Source organism: Grampus griseus (assembly GCF_964374135.1).
Source record: "Grampus griseus genome assembly, chromosome: 6".
NCBI classification, from domain to species: Eukaryota; Metazoa; Chordata; class Mammalia; order Artiodactyla; family Delphinidae; genus Grampus; species Grampus griseus.
Window position 1 is genome coordinate 21552665 of NC_139000.1, and position 13156 is coordinate 21565820.

The 13156-nt window shown below is 35.2% G+C and overlaps 1 protein-coding gene across 1 annotated transcript in view; it reads right to left on the minus strand.

Annotated features, from left to right (window-relative positions):
- Positions 1-1257: 1257 nt before the first annotated feature.
- UGCG (UDP-glucose ceramide glucosyltransferase) overlaps positions 1258-13156 on the minus strand; it is a 34345-nt gene continuing 22446 nt past the window's right edge. The window contains exons 3-9 of the mRNA XM_082657038.1: positions 11882-11984; positions 10834-10935; positions 8862-8974; positions 7195-7373; positions 4962-5048; positions 4274-4463; positions 1258-3806 (exon numbers count right to left, since the gene is read on the minus strand). Of these exons, the coding sequence (XP_082513164.1) occupies positions 3636-3806; positions 4274-4463; positions 4962-5048; positions 7195-7373; positions 8862-8974; positions 10834-10935; positions 11882-11984 (945 nt within the window). The 3' untranslated portion in view covers positions 1258-3635. The remainder of the gene's footprint in view (positions 3807-4273; positions 4464-4961; positions 5049-7194; positions 7374-8861; positions 8975-10833; positions 10936-11881; positions 11985-13156) is intronic.

The window sequence follows — 13156 nt, forward strand, 5'->3', positions numbered from 1 at the left end:
TGTCTTAACTATTTTCATAAACATTAACAGTCTTGTGGTATGTACTAATCTTACCTATCAAATAATATATGTAAAGCATTTACCTTAAACTAGCTTTATAATTATTCTTGTTTGGCAGGTTTGAATCTGGTTCTCTAAAACAATGTAAGAGTTGGAATATAGATGGTTATTGAAATTATGGATTTTTAAAAAATTTTTAAGGTTTATATACTGAGTTTTAAAGCTGTTGTAGGCAGAATTTTAAACAATAGGATCTAGTGGAGTGACCGATGATGCTGGGACCTGATAGATGCAGGGGTTACACCCAGCTGAGCCGACAACTGTCCACCTACCCTCTGTGACCACAGCTTTCACAGTGGGTGTCTCAGCTTTTTACTCTAAAATAAGGGCAAGGGCTTTTCAAAGTTTGCCTAGCTATAAAACTCTAAAAGACTTACACCAACTTTTTGTTGATCGTTTCTTAAACGTTAGTGTTAGAAGCATACTTTACAAACCAGGAGGAATGAGCTTGTTTACTGGGTCAAGGTGCTAGGAGTGGGGCCCCTGGCAGGCCACAGCCAAACCCTTTCTAGAGTCTTTCTCCCCTGGGACGAGCTCTCCATAGGAGCATTCTTCTCTCACGGGCTGGTGGTAAAACAGGCCTGGGGGTGCCGCTAAGCTTGGGAGGAGCCTGACCCTGGACAGTGTGTGGGATGACACGTAGTCTGTTTCTCTGTTAGATGTCCAGCAGCAAAGCCATTCCTTTCCTTTCCTTGGATCTGCCTTTCCTCGCCATTGGGGTGGTAAGATCTCAAAGGCTGAGTTCAGGTTGTAAGCGCAGGCGAGAGGGGACTAAAGGACGACTGAGTCTTTTCTAAATGTTATAATGGGCCAGAGCTTCTCAAATCTCCTTGCACAGAGCAAAGAGCAGTGCTCAGGCTCCACCCAGAATAATTAAACCAGACTCTGCAGGCAGGGCCCAGGCATCTGTATTTTTTTTAAAGTTCTACTGGTGATTCTAACATGCAACCAATACAGAAAAGCCTGACTTTTAAGTTATACATCTCACCTGTAGCATGGGTAGAGGGACGATTTCAAAATTAACACTACAGAATTCTTCAAATAATTCTGCTGTGAATGGTGGAACATGTTAGATTATTTATAAAAATATAAAAGACAAGAAATGAAAATACATTATTGCTAATGTTTTGATTGTATTCAAAGTTTTATTTTTTGAACAAAAAACTTAAGACAATGATTTTAAATAATAAACATGGTATATTCTAGACACTTGGTGTTTTTTTTTAAGACAGTTTATTAAATTTGGACTCCTACAGTTCTGCTGTGATGCTTTCTTCATCATTATAATAACATTTATATTATTTCTTGCCATTTTATCATTGCTCTAAACTTGCTAAACAAAGAGTCACTCTGGTTAAGTGAAGCTTCACTGGAAGGAAATACTCCACTACCACATTAAAAACACACATATACAGAACAGTCATTTTTTATATTTACAAACACAAGAAGTCTGTCCAGCCATTTGGGTTTTGTTGTTACACTGCCCATACCGAGATCAGCAAAAAGCTAAGGAATAAGCAAGATTTCACTTCAGCAGTGCAAAGGATGGCATCAACCAAACTTCGTTAAACAAACCAACAAATTACAAACACGGTCAGCAAAATTCAGCTTGCATGATACTGACTTAAAAAAATAAACAGAGTGGGTCACAACTAGACTGGTTTTCGCTATGCAACTTTCCTCAGGGAACAATACTACCCCCGTTTCACGTAGAAAGGAGTATGCATCAAAGCCTTTGTTCATGAAGAAAATGCCCTTCAAACAAATTCATCATAAGGCAAAAAAAAAAAAAAAAAACAAAACGGAAAAACTGAATGAAACAGTTTGGCCCAGAGAAAGCTTGTATATACTGTGTACACTCAGTATACACACATTTACAGATATACTGCAATTTAAACCATGTATATACTCATTAGACAATTAAATGAAATTGGCTCAGTGAAAAAGTGTCCATTTTTTATAAATATGTAGTTATTGCTAATATGTGACACATTATGCTTTGACATGGAAATTGCAGTAACTTAAGAGTTTGAAGCTGCCATATTGCCAGTGTCAGCCCTGCAGCAGGCATTCATATGGACAACATGCCATCCAATCCTGAAGAAAGAGCAAAACGTCCACTACAAAAAAAAAAAAAGAAAAGAAAAATGAAAGGCTTATGCACTGTCCCTTACACTTCTGCCTATTCCTTTTTTTTCTTTTAAACAAAAACAAGTCCAGCTCACCACAAGTTAAGCACAACCTGACAAGCGAGTTCAGCGGCATCATGGGGAGAGAAGAGTGAAATACAGCATGCATTTACAACCAGAACTGCTCTAGTCTATTTTGTCATACAAACTGGAATACAAAAATCCAATTTAAATAAGACTAGACTAACAGTAATAGTAAATTAAAAAAAACAAAACAAAACACACACACACACACACACACAGACCTAGTTGGATACTGATTAATTTTAAGAGTAAAACTCATCCTGTCCCCTCTTAATACTCTACTGCAATTTATTTATTGATGGCTAGAATATTTATTTACTTAAAAAAGATATTAAATACCTGTATCATGAAATTACATTCTTTTTTAACAATAAGACAGACCGTGTAAGAAAATAGCTCATGTGTGAAATGTGTCTGAAATGCATTTTTCCTCACAACTATCAAAACATCCATTCACACTAAAACAAACCCCCCACCCCACCCCCTGCAAAAAGTTAAGGAAAGATGGGATGGGTCAGGTGAGGAGCAGGGAAGGAAAGACTTACCAGCACAGTGATTAACAATGGTTCAAGACAGAACCAACAAGAGTTGGTCAAAAAGATGCCTTCAAGACATGGCTACAATTAAAAACCAAACTCAACCACTTTTGGTTCGTTGCGGTGAGACCGAAAAAATATTTCTCACAGATTCATATAAATACTAGACTCCAGCTCTTTTGTTATTATTATTTTTAAAGTTTTTCCATTTGTTTTTGCAAGGCCTAGCTACCATATTACAGTTTATATTTCCTCTGCAACGACTACAAGAGGTAGGCATAAAGCATGAAAAAGTTTCTCAGTTAGTACCTCACTGCAGGCAGTTCACTGCATTAAACCTTTCACTTTAGACATGAAAAGGGACTGCACCTTCTGGTCTTTTCGAGCCCCCCAAACAAAGCTGTTGCCATCCCATACATATTCTAAATGAGTGTACTCACCAATAAGAAACTTTCTCTACTGAAGGATACTGTCATAGTGTTTGTTGCAGAACATTCATATATATATATATAGATTTATTTATTTATGTATTTTTAAAAAGTAAACAAACAACCAACAACAAAAACCGAACCCAGGTTCCTAGAACCAATTCTCTTGATTCTCTACTTCCACAAAATAAAGTATAACCATTTGGCCAAGACTACAGATGTCTTTTTTTTTCTTTTCTTTCCTTTTCACAGATACAAGTGCCATGCAAAATAAATTAGAGAACAGATACCAAAACATACATGTGATAAAACTACTGAAGGTAGATTTTTTAAAAGCATTTATATAAACATAATTTATAATCCTCTTTTTTTCCTTATGTACAGTCACAAAGCTGTAGTTAGACATCTAGGATTTCCTCGGCTGTGCCTCCACAGCGCAGTCTGTAGCGACCAGTTCTCCAGCTTATCGTTGGGTCCCATAATGCCGACAAAAAAATGTATATTGTCATGGATTCACGGATGAACCAAGCTACAGCATAATCAAGTTTTGAAAAACACAGTGTGCCACCCTAGGAATTAAAAAAATAAATTATGGACTGTCAGACTGAAGACACAGTTTAAGAAATGAAATTCTTCAATTTCACTCTTTTAAATACACTATATAAAGTCAAGTCTGCTTCTTAAGATAATTCAACTGTCATGCTATATTGGTTAAGGAAATGTTAATTAGGAAGAAAAGCAGCATTAAAATAACTGCTATCCTAACATATTCTTAGTTTGAAGACTTGTTGATTTGCTTAACATCATTCTTTTTTTTTGAGCCTTAATAAAAGTGATTGTATAATCAGCTGAAAGTTGAAAATCAAGTTCCATTTTGTGTCCACGTTCCACTAAGGAAAGTAATGCTTAAACCTGATTTTAACCTTCACTGGGAGGCTGAAGAATGGCTCAGATAGATTTTCTTCAACTTCTTCTAAATCAAAAGTGTTTTAGTTCCACCAAATGACTGCCAACTTTCCCAAGCCTATCCACATACCTGGACACCCCTGAGTTGAATGTAGTCAAATATAAACCATGCCAGGCAATGACACATGAAAAATACCATAATATCCCATCTGAATACATGGTGGGCTGCCCATCCAATAATTAAACTGGCAACAAAGCATTCTGAAATTGGCTCACAAATTATTGTTGCAGGAAGCATGTTAATTCGCAATTTGGTCCACCTTAAACAAACAAACAAAAAGGGATTTTCTTTAAACAACAGCCTGGTTACAAGACTAATCAATTTTTCTCAAAATGATCAGCATTTTATCCTGTTATATAAAAGCCTTTTATATAAACTTTAAAGAGTATTTAATGAATCTCTTTTCTATTTTTATTTAGTATCTCAAAGAAAAAAGTCTATCAATTCATTTGTATGGCCTATACTCTGATGAATAAAGATCATAAAATTCAAAGGGTAGAAAGTTAGAAAATAGAGATTGGCATAAAAAATTCAAAGTCTCAACACCTCTTTTTTGAAAGCTTTCAGTGTTACAAAGGAAAGAAAATATACTTAGACGTTAAGTTTATTTTAATAAGGAAGTTAACCTCTCTTTTCTGGAAATAAAAATCTGACTTTTAGTTTTTTTGTTAAAACCAAGTTAAAACCATGTAAAAATTACTCTCCCTTCCCCTTTTCTTTTAATAAAGTATAAAAAGAAGAAATCCAGCTGATTTACCTGATCATTCTGGATTGAAACTGAGAAATTGAATACGAGCCAGAGTTTTGCATTGCAACTTGAGTGGACATGGCAAACCTCCAACCTCTGAAAATTAAGACAATTATAAAATGAGCTATGATGATGAACACATGCAAGCATGACTGATTATGCATTTATTCATCCCTATAAAGAGTAAGAAGCGTTATTTCAGTAGCCAAGATATGGAAGTACACACACACACACACACACACACACACACATACACACACACACACTAGAATATTACTCAGTCATAAAAAAAGAATGAAATCCTGTTATTTGCAACAATGTGCATGGACCTAGAGGGTATTATGCTTAGTGAAATAAGTGAGACAGAGAAAGACAAACAGTCTGTTATCACTTATATGTGGAATCTAAAAACTAAAACAAATGAATGACTAAACAAAAAAGAAAAGACTCACAGACTTAGAGAACTAGTGGTTACCAGTGGGGAGATGGAAGGAGCAAGGGGTAAGATAGGGGAAGAGGATCAAGAGATATAAACTACCTTGTATAAAATAGGCAACAAGGATATATTGCACAGCACAGGGAAATACAGTCATTATTTTGCTATAACTTTAAATGGAGTATAATTTATAAAAATACTGAATCACTATGTTGTATACCTAAAACTATATAATACTGTAAATCAACTATATTTTAATTAAAAAAAAAAGTGAGCAACTGTCAGTGTTCAGGGTGAGCCTCGTCTCCCAGGATAGCACCCTACGTAGGGTATATCATACTTGTACACATTTTAGTCATTACAGAGGCCCATGATAGTACCACCTAAGAAATGGAAGGAACAACCCCTCAGTTCACAGTTTAATAAACTTAAAATACAGACATTCTGAAAGTACTAAATAGAGTGGGTCCTGTATTTAATAGTTTAGTCTCTGAACACTATTAATCAAAAAAAAAGGGCAGGGTGTGAAACCAAAAGTGGTATTCTGTATCTCATGAGAAACGCTATGAAACCATGGACCACATTAACACCATCAGGAGAGAAGTTTAAAAACATACTTCACATCTTTAGTAAATTATCAGACAAGGAAATGACCCCCTTTAAAAAAGCAAATGAGTGTCACTGTGTGATAGAGAAATGTTATTAAGCCAATCATGTGAATCATTAGGTGGCTTCTTAGCAAGGTATGAAATAATCTACTGAGAAATTTCAAAATCTGAAATCATATTCTTTAAATTTTCACCTACTGGCTTATGACTGCACTGACATTTTTAATTCTTCTAAAACATAAAAATTTACATCCATAAAAATGAAAATTTATAATCACAGAGAAGCTTCAATTTAATAACTTCAAACCATGCAGTTTTTTTTTTTTAGGGTTTAAATGTATTTATTTTATTTTTAAATTGAAGTATAGTATAACATTAATTTACTATGTTGTGTTACTTTCAAGTGTACAGCAAAGTGATTCAGTGTGTATGTATCTGTATGCTATACAGTAGGTCCTTGTTGTTTACCTGTTTTATATAGTGAATATATGTTAACCCCAAACTCCTGAGTTATCTCCCCCACCCCTCCTATCCTCGTTGGTAAACATAAGTTTGGTTTCTATGTCTGTGAATTTATTTCTGTTTTGTAAATAAGTTCATTTGTATTGTTGTTTTTTTAGATTCCATCTATAAGTGATATTATATGATATTTGTCTTTCTCTGTCTGACTTCACTTAATATAATCTCTAGGTCCATCCATGTTGCTGCAAATGACATATTTCATTGTTTTTTATGACTGAGTAATATTCCATTGTATATTCAGACCACATCTTCTTTATCTATTCATCTGTTGATGTGCATTTATGTTGCTTCCATGTCTTGGCTATTGCAAATAGTGCTGCTATGAACATTGGGGTGCATGTATCTTCAAATTAGTGTTTTCTCCAGATATATACGCAAGAGTGGGATTACAGGATCATATGGTAACTCTATTTTTAGTTTTTTAAAGGAAACTCCATACTGCTCTAGAAACCACATTAATTTGAAGAATGTAGAGAAATTAGAACATTTATTTGCTTCATTAGTACATAACTGAATAATTAATAGGAATTACATTCTAAAAGTATTAAACTATTCTGTACTCACTAGCAAAAAATAAAATAAAATAGCTCTTAATCCATGGGTTTAACAAACAGAGTAAACCAACAGAAGTTAGGAACCAAAAATGTAACAGCCTAATTTAATTTAGTTTTCTTACCGGTCAGCTATTGCTTTGGCCATAAAGTAATCTTCAGCAATGTACTGAGCAAAAGCTATAAGCCCTCCTGCTTGATCTAACACATCCTTTCTCATTAAACAAGACATTCCCGTCACACATTTGAAACCAGTGACATTGGCAGAGATATAGGACCTTGGATGAGAGGTTCCAAAATACACCTGCCAAAACAAAGCCAAAAACGTATGTATACAATTAGAATTTTATGTTAAAAGTATGATGTTTATAAATTCTTTTTCCTAATGAATTTCAGTATGATTGGGTGAATATTCTATTATTCTTACATAAATTACCTGAATAAAAAGTGGTACAAAGTAATATTTACATATAGCAAGCAGTCAATAATTTCTTATTTGATTGACTACACTTGTTATTATCACCATTACAAAGAAGTATTTACTTCTAGGAGGGAAAAGTATATTTTATTCTCAAATAAATACTGTCTTCTCTAAAACTCTAAGATTTAAAGATTTACTGAAGTAAAACTTAATTTGGATTTGAATCAGACAGGTAAAAAATATCACTCACTTCATATAAAATATTAATATTTAATGTGTTGTTTTCAGAATGTTCATGTAGATATACACACATCTACATATATAGGTATATGTACGTACATGTATATGTGTATATGTATGCATGTGGCTACACACATGCGCACATTCATACATACAATATTTATAGGTACATCAACCAATAGAACAATCCTATTTCTTAATTCCTTTTCTTGTGTCCTTTTATATAGCTAGCTATTTCCTGCCGGTGTCACTGAGCTTCCCAACTTCCCCATTTTTCAATGTACTTTTCATAAATAGGGTGGATACTAATATTCTGTCTTCCATTTTACTGCCCTTTTCCTAGATGTGCTTTGAAGTAATGAGAAATGCAAACTACTAAATTAACGGTAGAATTAAATGGTCATCACCCAACTTATCAGATATAAAACCTATTTATTATTTACATCTTAGATATGCTGCCTTTTGTAATTAGTCATCTCTCTGTATCCTAGGAGAATTGGTTCCAGGAGCCCTGTATCAAAATCCACCGATGCTATGTGCGTATTATCTACACCTGTCAGATTACTTATAATTCCTAATACAATGTAAATGCTATGTAAAGAGTTGTAAATACAATGTAAATGCAAAGTAAAGAGTTGTAAATACAATGTAAATGCAAAGTAAAGAGATGTAAATACTATGTAAAGAGTTGTAAATACAATGTAAATGCTATGTAAACAGTTGCTGGTGCAAGGCAAATTTACACTTTGCTTTTTGTAACTTTCTGGAATTTTTTTTTCCGAATATTTTCGACCTATGGTTGGTTGAAGCCAAAAATGTAGAACCCATAGACTTAATACAGTTAACTTCAGGTAGCTCATCCCAACTCTCAGCATAGTCTCAAGCTTCTGGGAGATTAGGGATCTGATAACAAGAATATTATTTAATACATTTTTATGCGGGCCTCTCACTGCTGTGGCATCTCCCACCACGGAGCACAGGCCCAATGGCCCACAGGCCAAGCCACTCCGCAGCATGTGGGATCCTCCCGGACTGGGGCACGAACCCGTGTCCCCTGCCTTGGCAGGCGGACTCCCAACCACTGCGCCACCAGGGAAGCCCAAGAATATTATTTATAACCATTGCACTTACCTGTTCTAGTGTGGCGGCAAAGCCCTGTCTGTCTGCTACATAGGGCAGCCCGTGAACCAGGCCTACTTTCTCTGTCATTTGGTTAACCATGTCCGTGAGTGTGTCTGGAATCACTAGGATGCAAAAGAAAAAAAGGTGCAGAGGGAGAGAGGAAAAAATTTCCTTTTAGTAAAATGCCCACTAATGTAAAATATAATTTATGAGTTATTAAATTCTTAAATGTTTTTCTTTGTATGTGGGTCTAATAAAATGAATCTCAATCACTTTTCTGAGTAGAATACAAAATTTCAAAGAGGTTAACTTATGGTAGTGAATTTATTCTGGACACTTGCAGGTTGGTACATACCTAATATGTAGCAGGGGCAGGATGTACCTTGAAAACTTTAACAGTCCGTTTCTGAACCTCCCAACTGGAATAATGGACAATATGTCCTAGTACAAAAGGTACAGGAGCAGAGGTCAAAGGGGCTCAGTGTTCACTATGACTCCTCCATTCCAACCATAGGGAATGAGCCTCCTCTTTCTGGGGGTATGAGATATTCTCTCTCAAAACTGCTAATTGGAACTGAATGAGAATATACTTGACAGAGATTGATACACTGAAAACATAGCAACTATATGATAGTAAATAATTTAAGATAGCAAATGTGAAAAATGAATGTAATCTCTGACCATGAATTGATAGATCTGTAATCTAATTAAGTAGGAGTGCCACACTATTAATTTTCAAATTTGCACATTTCAAGCTGATAAAATTTAAATCATTTCCCCATTTTTAAATAGCAAAAATATCGTATCATTTTATACAACTTCATTTTTATTTCCTTCAAGTATTTAAGAACTAAATCTACTGTATAAAAGTGTATTTGGACCTTAAATACAGGTAGTCTGGGTAGTGGTTCTCAACTGCTGCTCTGTAGGGGACATTTGGCAATGTCCAGAGACAGTTCTGGCTGTCACAACCAACAGCGGCTACTACTGCATCTAGTGGGTAGGGGCCAGGGATGCTGCTAACCACCCTGCAGGACAGCCCTGACAACAAAGAATTACCCAGCCCAAAAGCGTTGAGGTTGAAAAACTTGAGGTAATTAGAATATAATAGAATATTATAGAATATCAAAATTATTATAAGTATAAATGTTTAAAAATGCAAAAATACAAATTATAACGTCAATATATTGATATTGATGTTATAATTTCAATATAATTGAAAACATGATTATGGAAATAATTCCTGATAAAATCAGCTAGGTAGAAAGCCATGAATGTATTCTAATAAATGTATGTAATTCTAGTAAAATATGCACCTATTAATTTCTGTCCCTTTGCATGAGACAGTACATTGCACATGCCACAAACAGATTAAAGTAAAAGACGTCACATGAATAAGGGAAAACTTACACCTAGAAAAAGCTCATAGACTATATAACGGACCACGACTATTTTTTTTTTTTTTGGCTGCATTGGGTCTTTGTTGCGGTACGCGGGCTTTTCTCTAGTTGCAGCAAGCGGGGGCTACTCCTTGTTGAGGTGTGCAGGCCTCTTACTGTGGTGGCTTCTCCTGTTGCAGAGCACGGGCTCTAGGCACGCGGGCTTCAGTAGTTGTGGCGCACGGGCTTCGTTGCTCCGTGGCATGTGGGATCTTCCCGGACCAGGGCATGAACCCGTGTCCCCTGCATTGGCAGGCGGATTCTTAACCACTGTGCCATCAGGGAAGTCCCGACTATTTTTTTTTTTAATAGTTGGAATTTTCTCTTCAAAATGAAAACATTTTCATACACGTAACATTCTAGGTTAGTATAAAAAACATCAAAATCTTAGTAAGTATAACTTGACATATTACCACGAAATAATGATAAAATGAATTACTTTATTAGGCAAACAAATAGGATTGATAAATGTATTCTCAGACTGCTCTTGGCATTTTATCATTGAATGAATAGTTCTGCAAAATAAATAAGAAAAACCTCACCTCTTATTCCACTATCACAAATCCATATAAGATCATACTTTGCAACTTCATATCCTGGCATTAAATTGTTAATTTTAGGATTAATGCCAACCTTTTTGCCACCTAAAAATTTTAAAGTACAGCAGTGAACAATTCATGCAATATTGGAAATATTTTCTATTATACATATACATAGTAGAGTAGTAAAAAGTACTTGCAGATTTAATAATTTAAACAAACATACTTTAACATTATGTTTCTCTTGAGACACAGATGTAGAGAACAAACGCATGGACACCAAGGGGGAAAGTGGCATGGGGTGGTGGTGGACACTGGTGGTGGGATGAATTGGGAGACTGGGATTGACATGTATACACTAATATGGATAACTAATTAAAAACATGCTGTATAAAAAAATAAATAAAATAAAATTCAAAAAACAAAGAAAATAGTAGGTGAAACCATCATACTTAAAAAAAAGCCAAAAAACCCATTATGTTTCTTATTATTCATAATATATTTAGAAAAAAATCGTTCATTCTCAAAAAGAAAAGTACATCATTAATCTTTGAAAATTCATTAGTTTCAGTTTTCTAATTCTTAAGTGCTTGCATTAATAGTAAACATTAATCAATATTTAATAGCAAATATACCTCTAATTAGTCTTTAGAATAAGCCTGTAGGCTTTTGGAAAAATATTCTTTTTGCAATATTACAAAAATGAATTCTATCCCTCATTCCCAATTATAATCAATGAGATACAGAATAGGCCATAGATTGAAAATATTAAAGAAACAAAAATAACAGGCTCATGTCTGACTGACGAGTAAAACATAATTTGGGGTAATTCTGTTAATCCCAGATATGGAAAAAAAAAACTTTGTCTTTATAACTTAAGTCTTCTCAAAAGGACAGAAACACCTTTCACTGTATCTAACAAACATGCATAAAGCAAACATGCTAATAACTTAATGGGTGTCTAGCACTCTAATCTATAGTTTAATGCAAAGAAGATTACTGATATTTAATATATTAAAACAAAAAGGTTATTGTAGAATTTGTTACTTACCTATAAACAATCTAGCATCAACATTTGGATATTTTCCAAGAAGCTTCTTACACACATCAATGGCTGGATCATCATGATCTTGGACACAGAGGAGTACTTCATACTAGTCAAAGAACACATTTTATGTAAATTAACCTCTTTTCCAAAGATAATCACTTATTATTAGTATTTACTGATGGATCAAAAAGCATTAAGAAAAACAAGCAATTGTACCCACAAAGTTTAAAAGTTAAGAGAGTATTCATAATGGATGCAGACACTTAAAGGATTATCAAGTGTTGCTTTAACCGAGAGCAGCTTCTCCAGAAGGGGCTGTTTGCAAGCCAAAGAGAGAATGAAGAGATTGGCAGGGCCCACAGCTGAAGTCCTGCCACTGCCAGATAGGCATGGCCTAATAATTCAACTGGATTCCAAGCTTCTCCATGGGCTTCATCACTGAAGATTTATTAGATGCTCACAGGGTGCCTAGCAGTGTGAAAACAACACAGAAAGCAACCAAAATGAACACACCCTTCGTTCTCTAGAAGCTTTGTCTCTGAACTTAATATCATTTCATCAGGGTGCTAAAAATTACATACTGAATACCACTACGATAAATTTAAAGGTTTCCCAAACTCTTCACAAGGACAAAGTGAGATTAGATTTTTTGTTGTATAATAATTTTCTGAAGTAGAATAGAATCTGATTTGATTAAAAATGTATCCTGAAAAGCACACTTAGCCTTTTAACTATGAAAACATCCAGGATTTTATTTTGCCCAGACCCATGTTTACTCTTTTTTTTTTTTTTTTGGCTGCATTGGGTCTTCGTTGCTGTGTGCGGGCTTTCTCCAGTTGCGGCAGGCTGGGACTACTCTTTGTTGCGGTGCGCGGGCTTCTCATTGGGGTGGCTTCTCTTGTTGTGGAGCACAGGCTCTAGGCCTGCGGGCTTCAGTAATTGTGGCGCTCGGGCTTAGTTGCTCTGCGGCATGTGGGATCTTCCCGGACCAGGGCTCGAACCTGATTCTCCTGCATTGTCAGGCGGATTCTTAACCACTGCGCCACTGGGGAAGCCCTATGTTTACTCTCTGATAGTACACTAAGGAAGACATTTCTTAGCACTTGGCTGGCTGTGTCAAAATTACCCTCGGACAGTTTTTTTTAAAAAGAGGATACTGGGTCCCACTCTTAAACTTCTGAATCAGAGCATCCGAGGGGATTCTGACATGTAGCCAAGTTTATAAAATCTTGAGCTCTAAGATACCATTTAGTAAACTACTACATTTTTTAAAAGTGT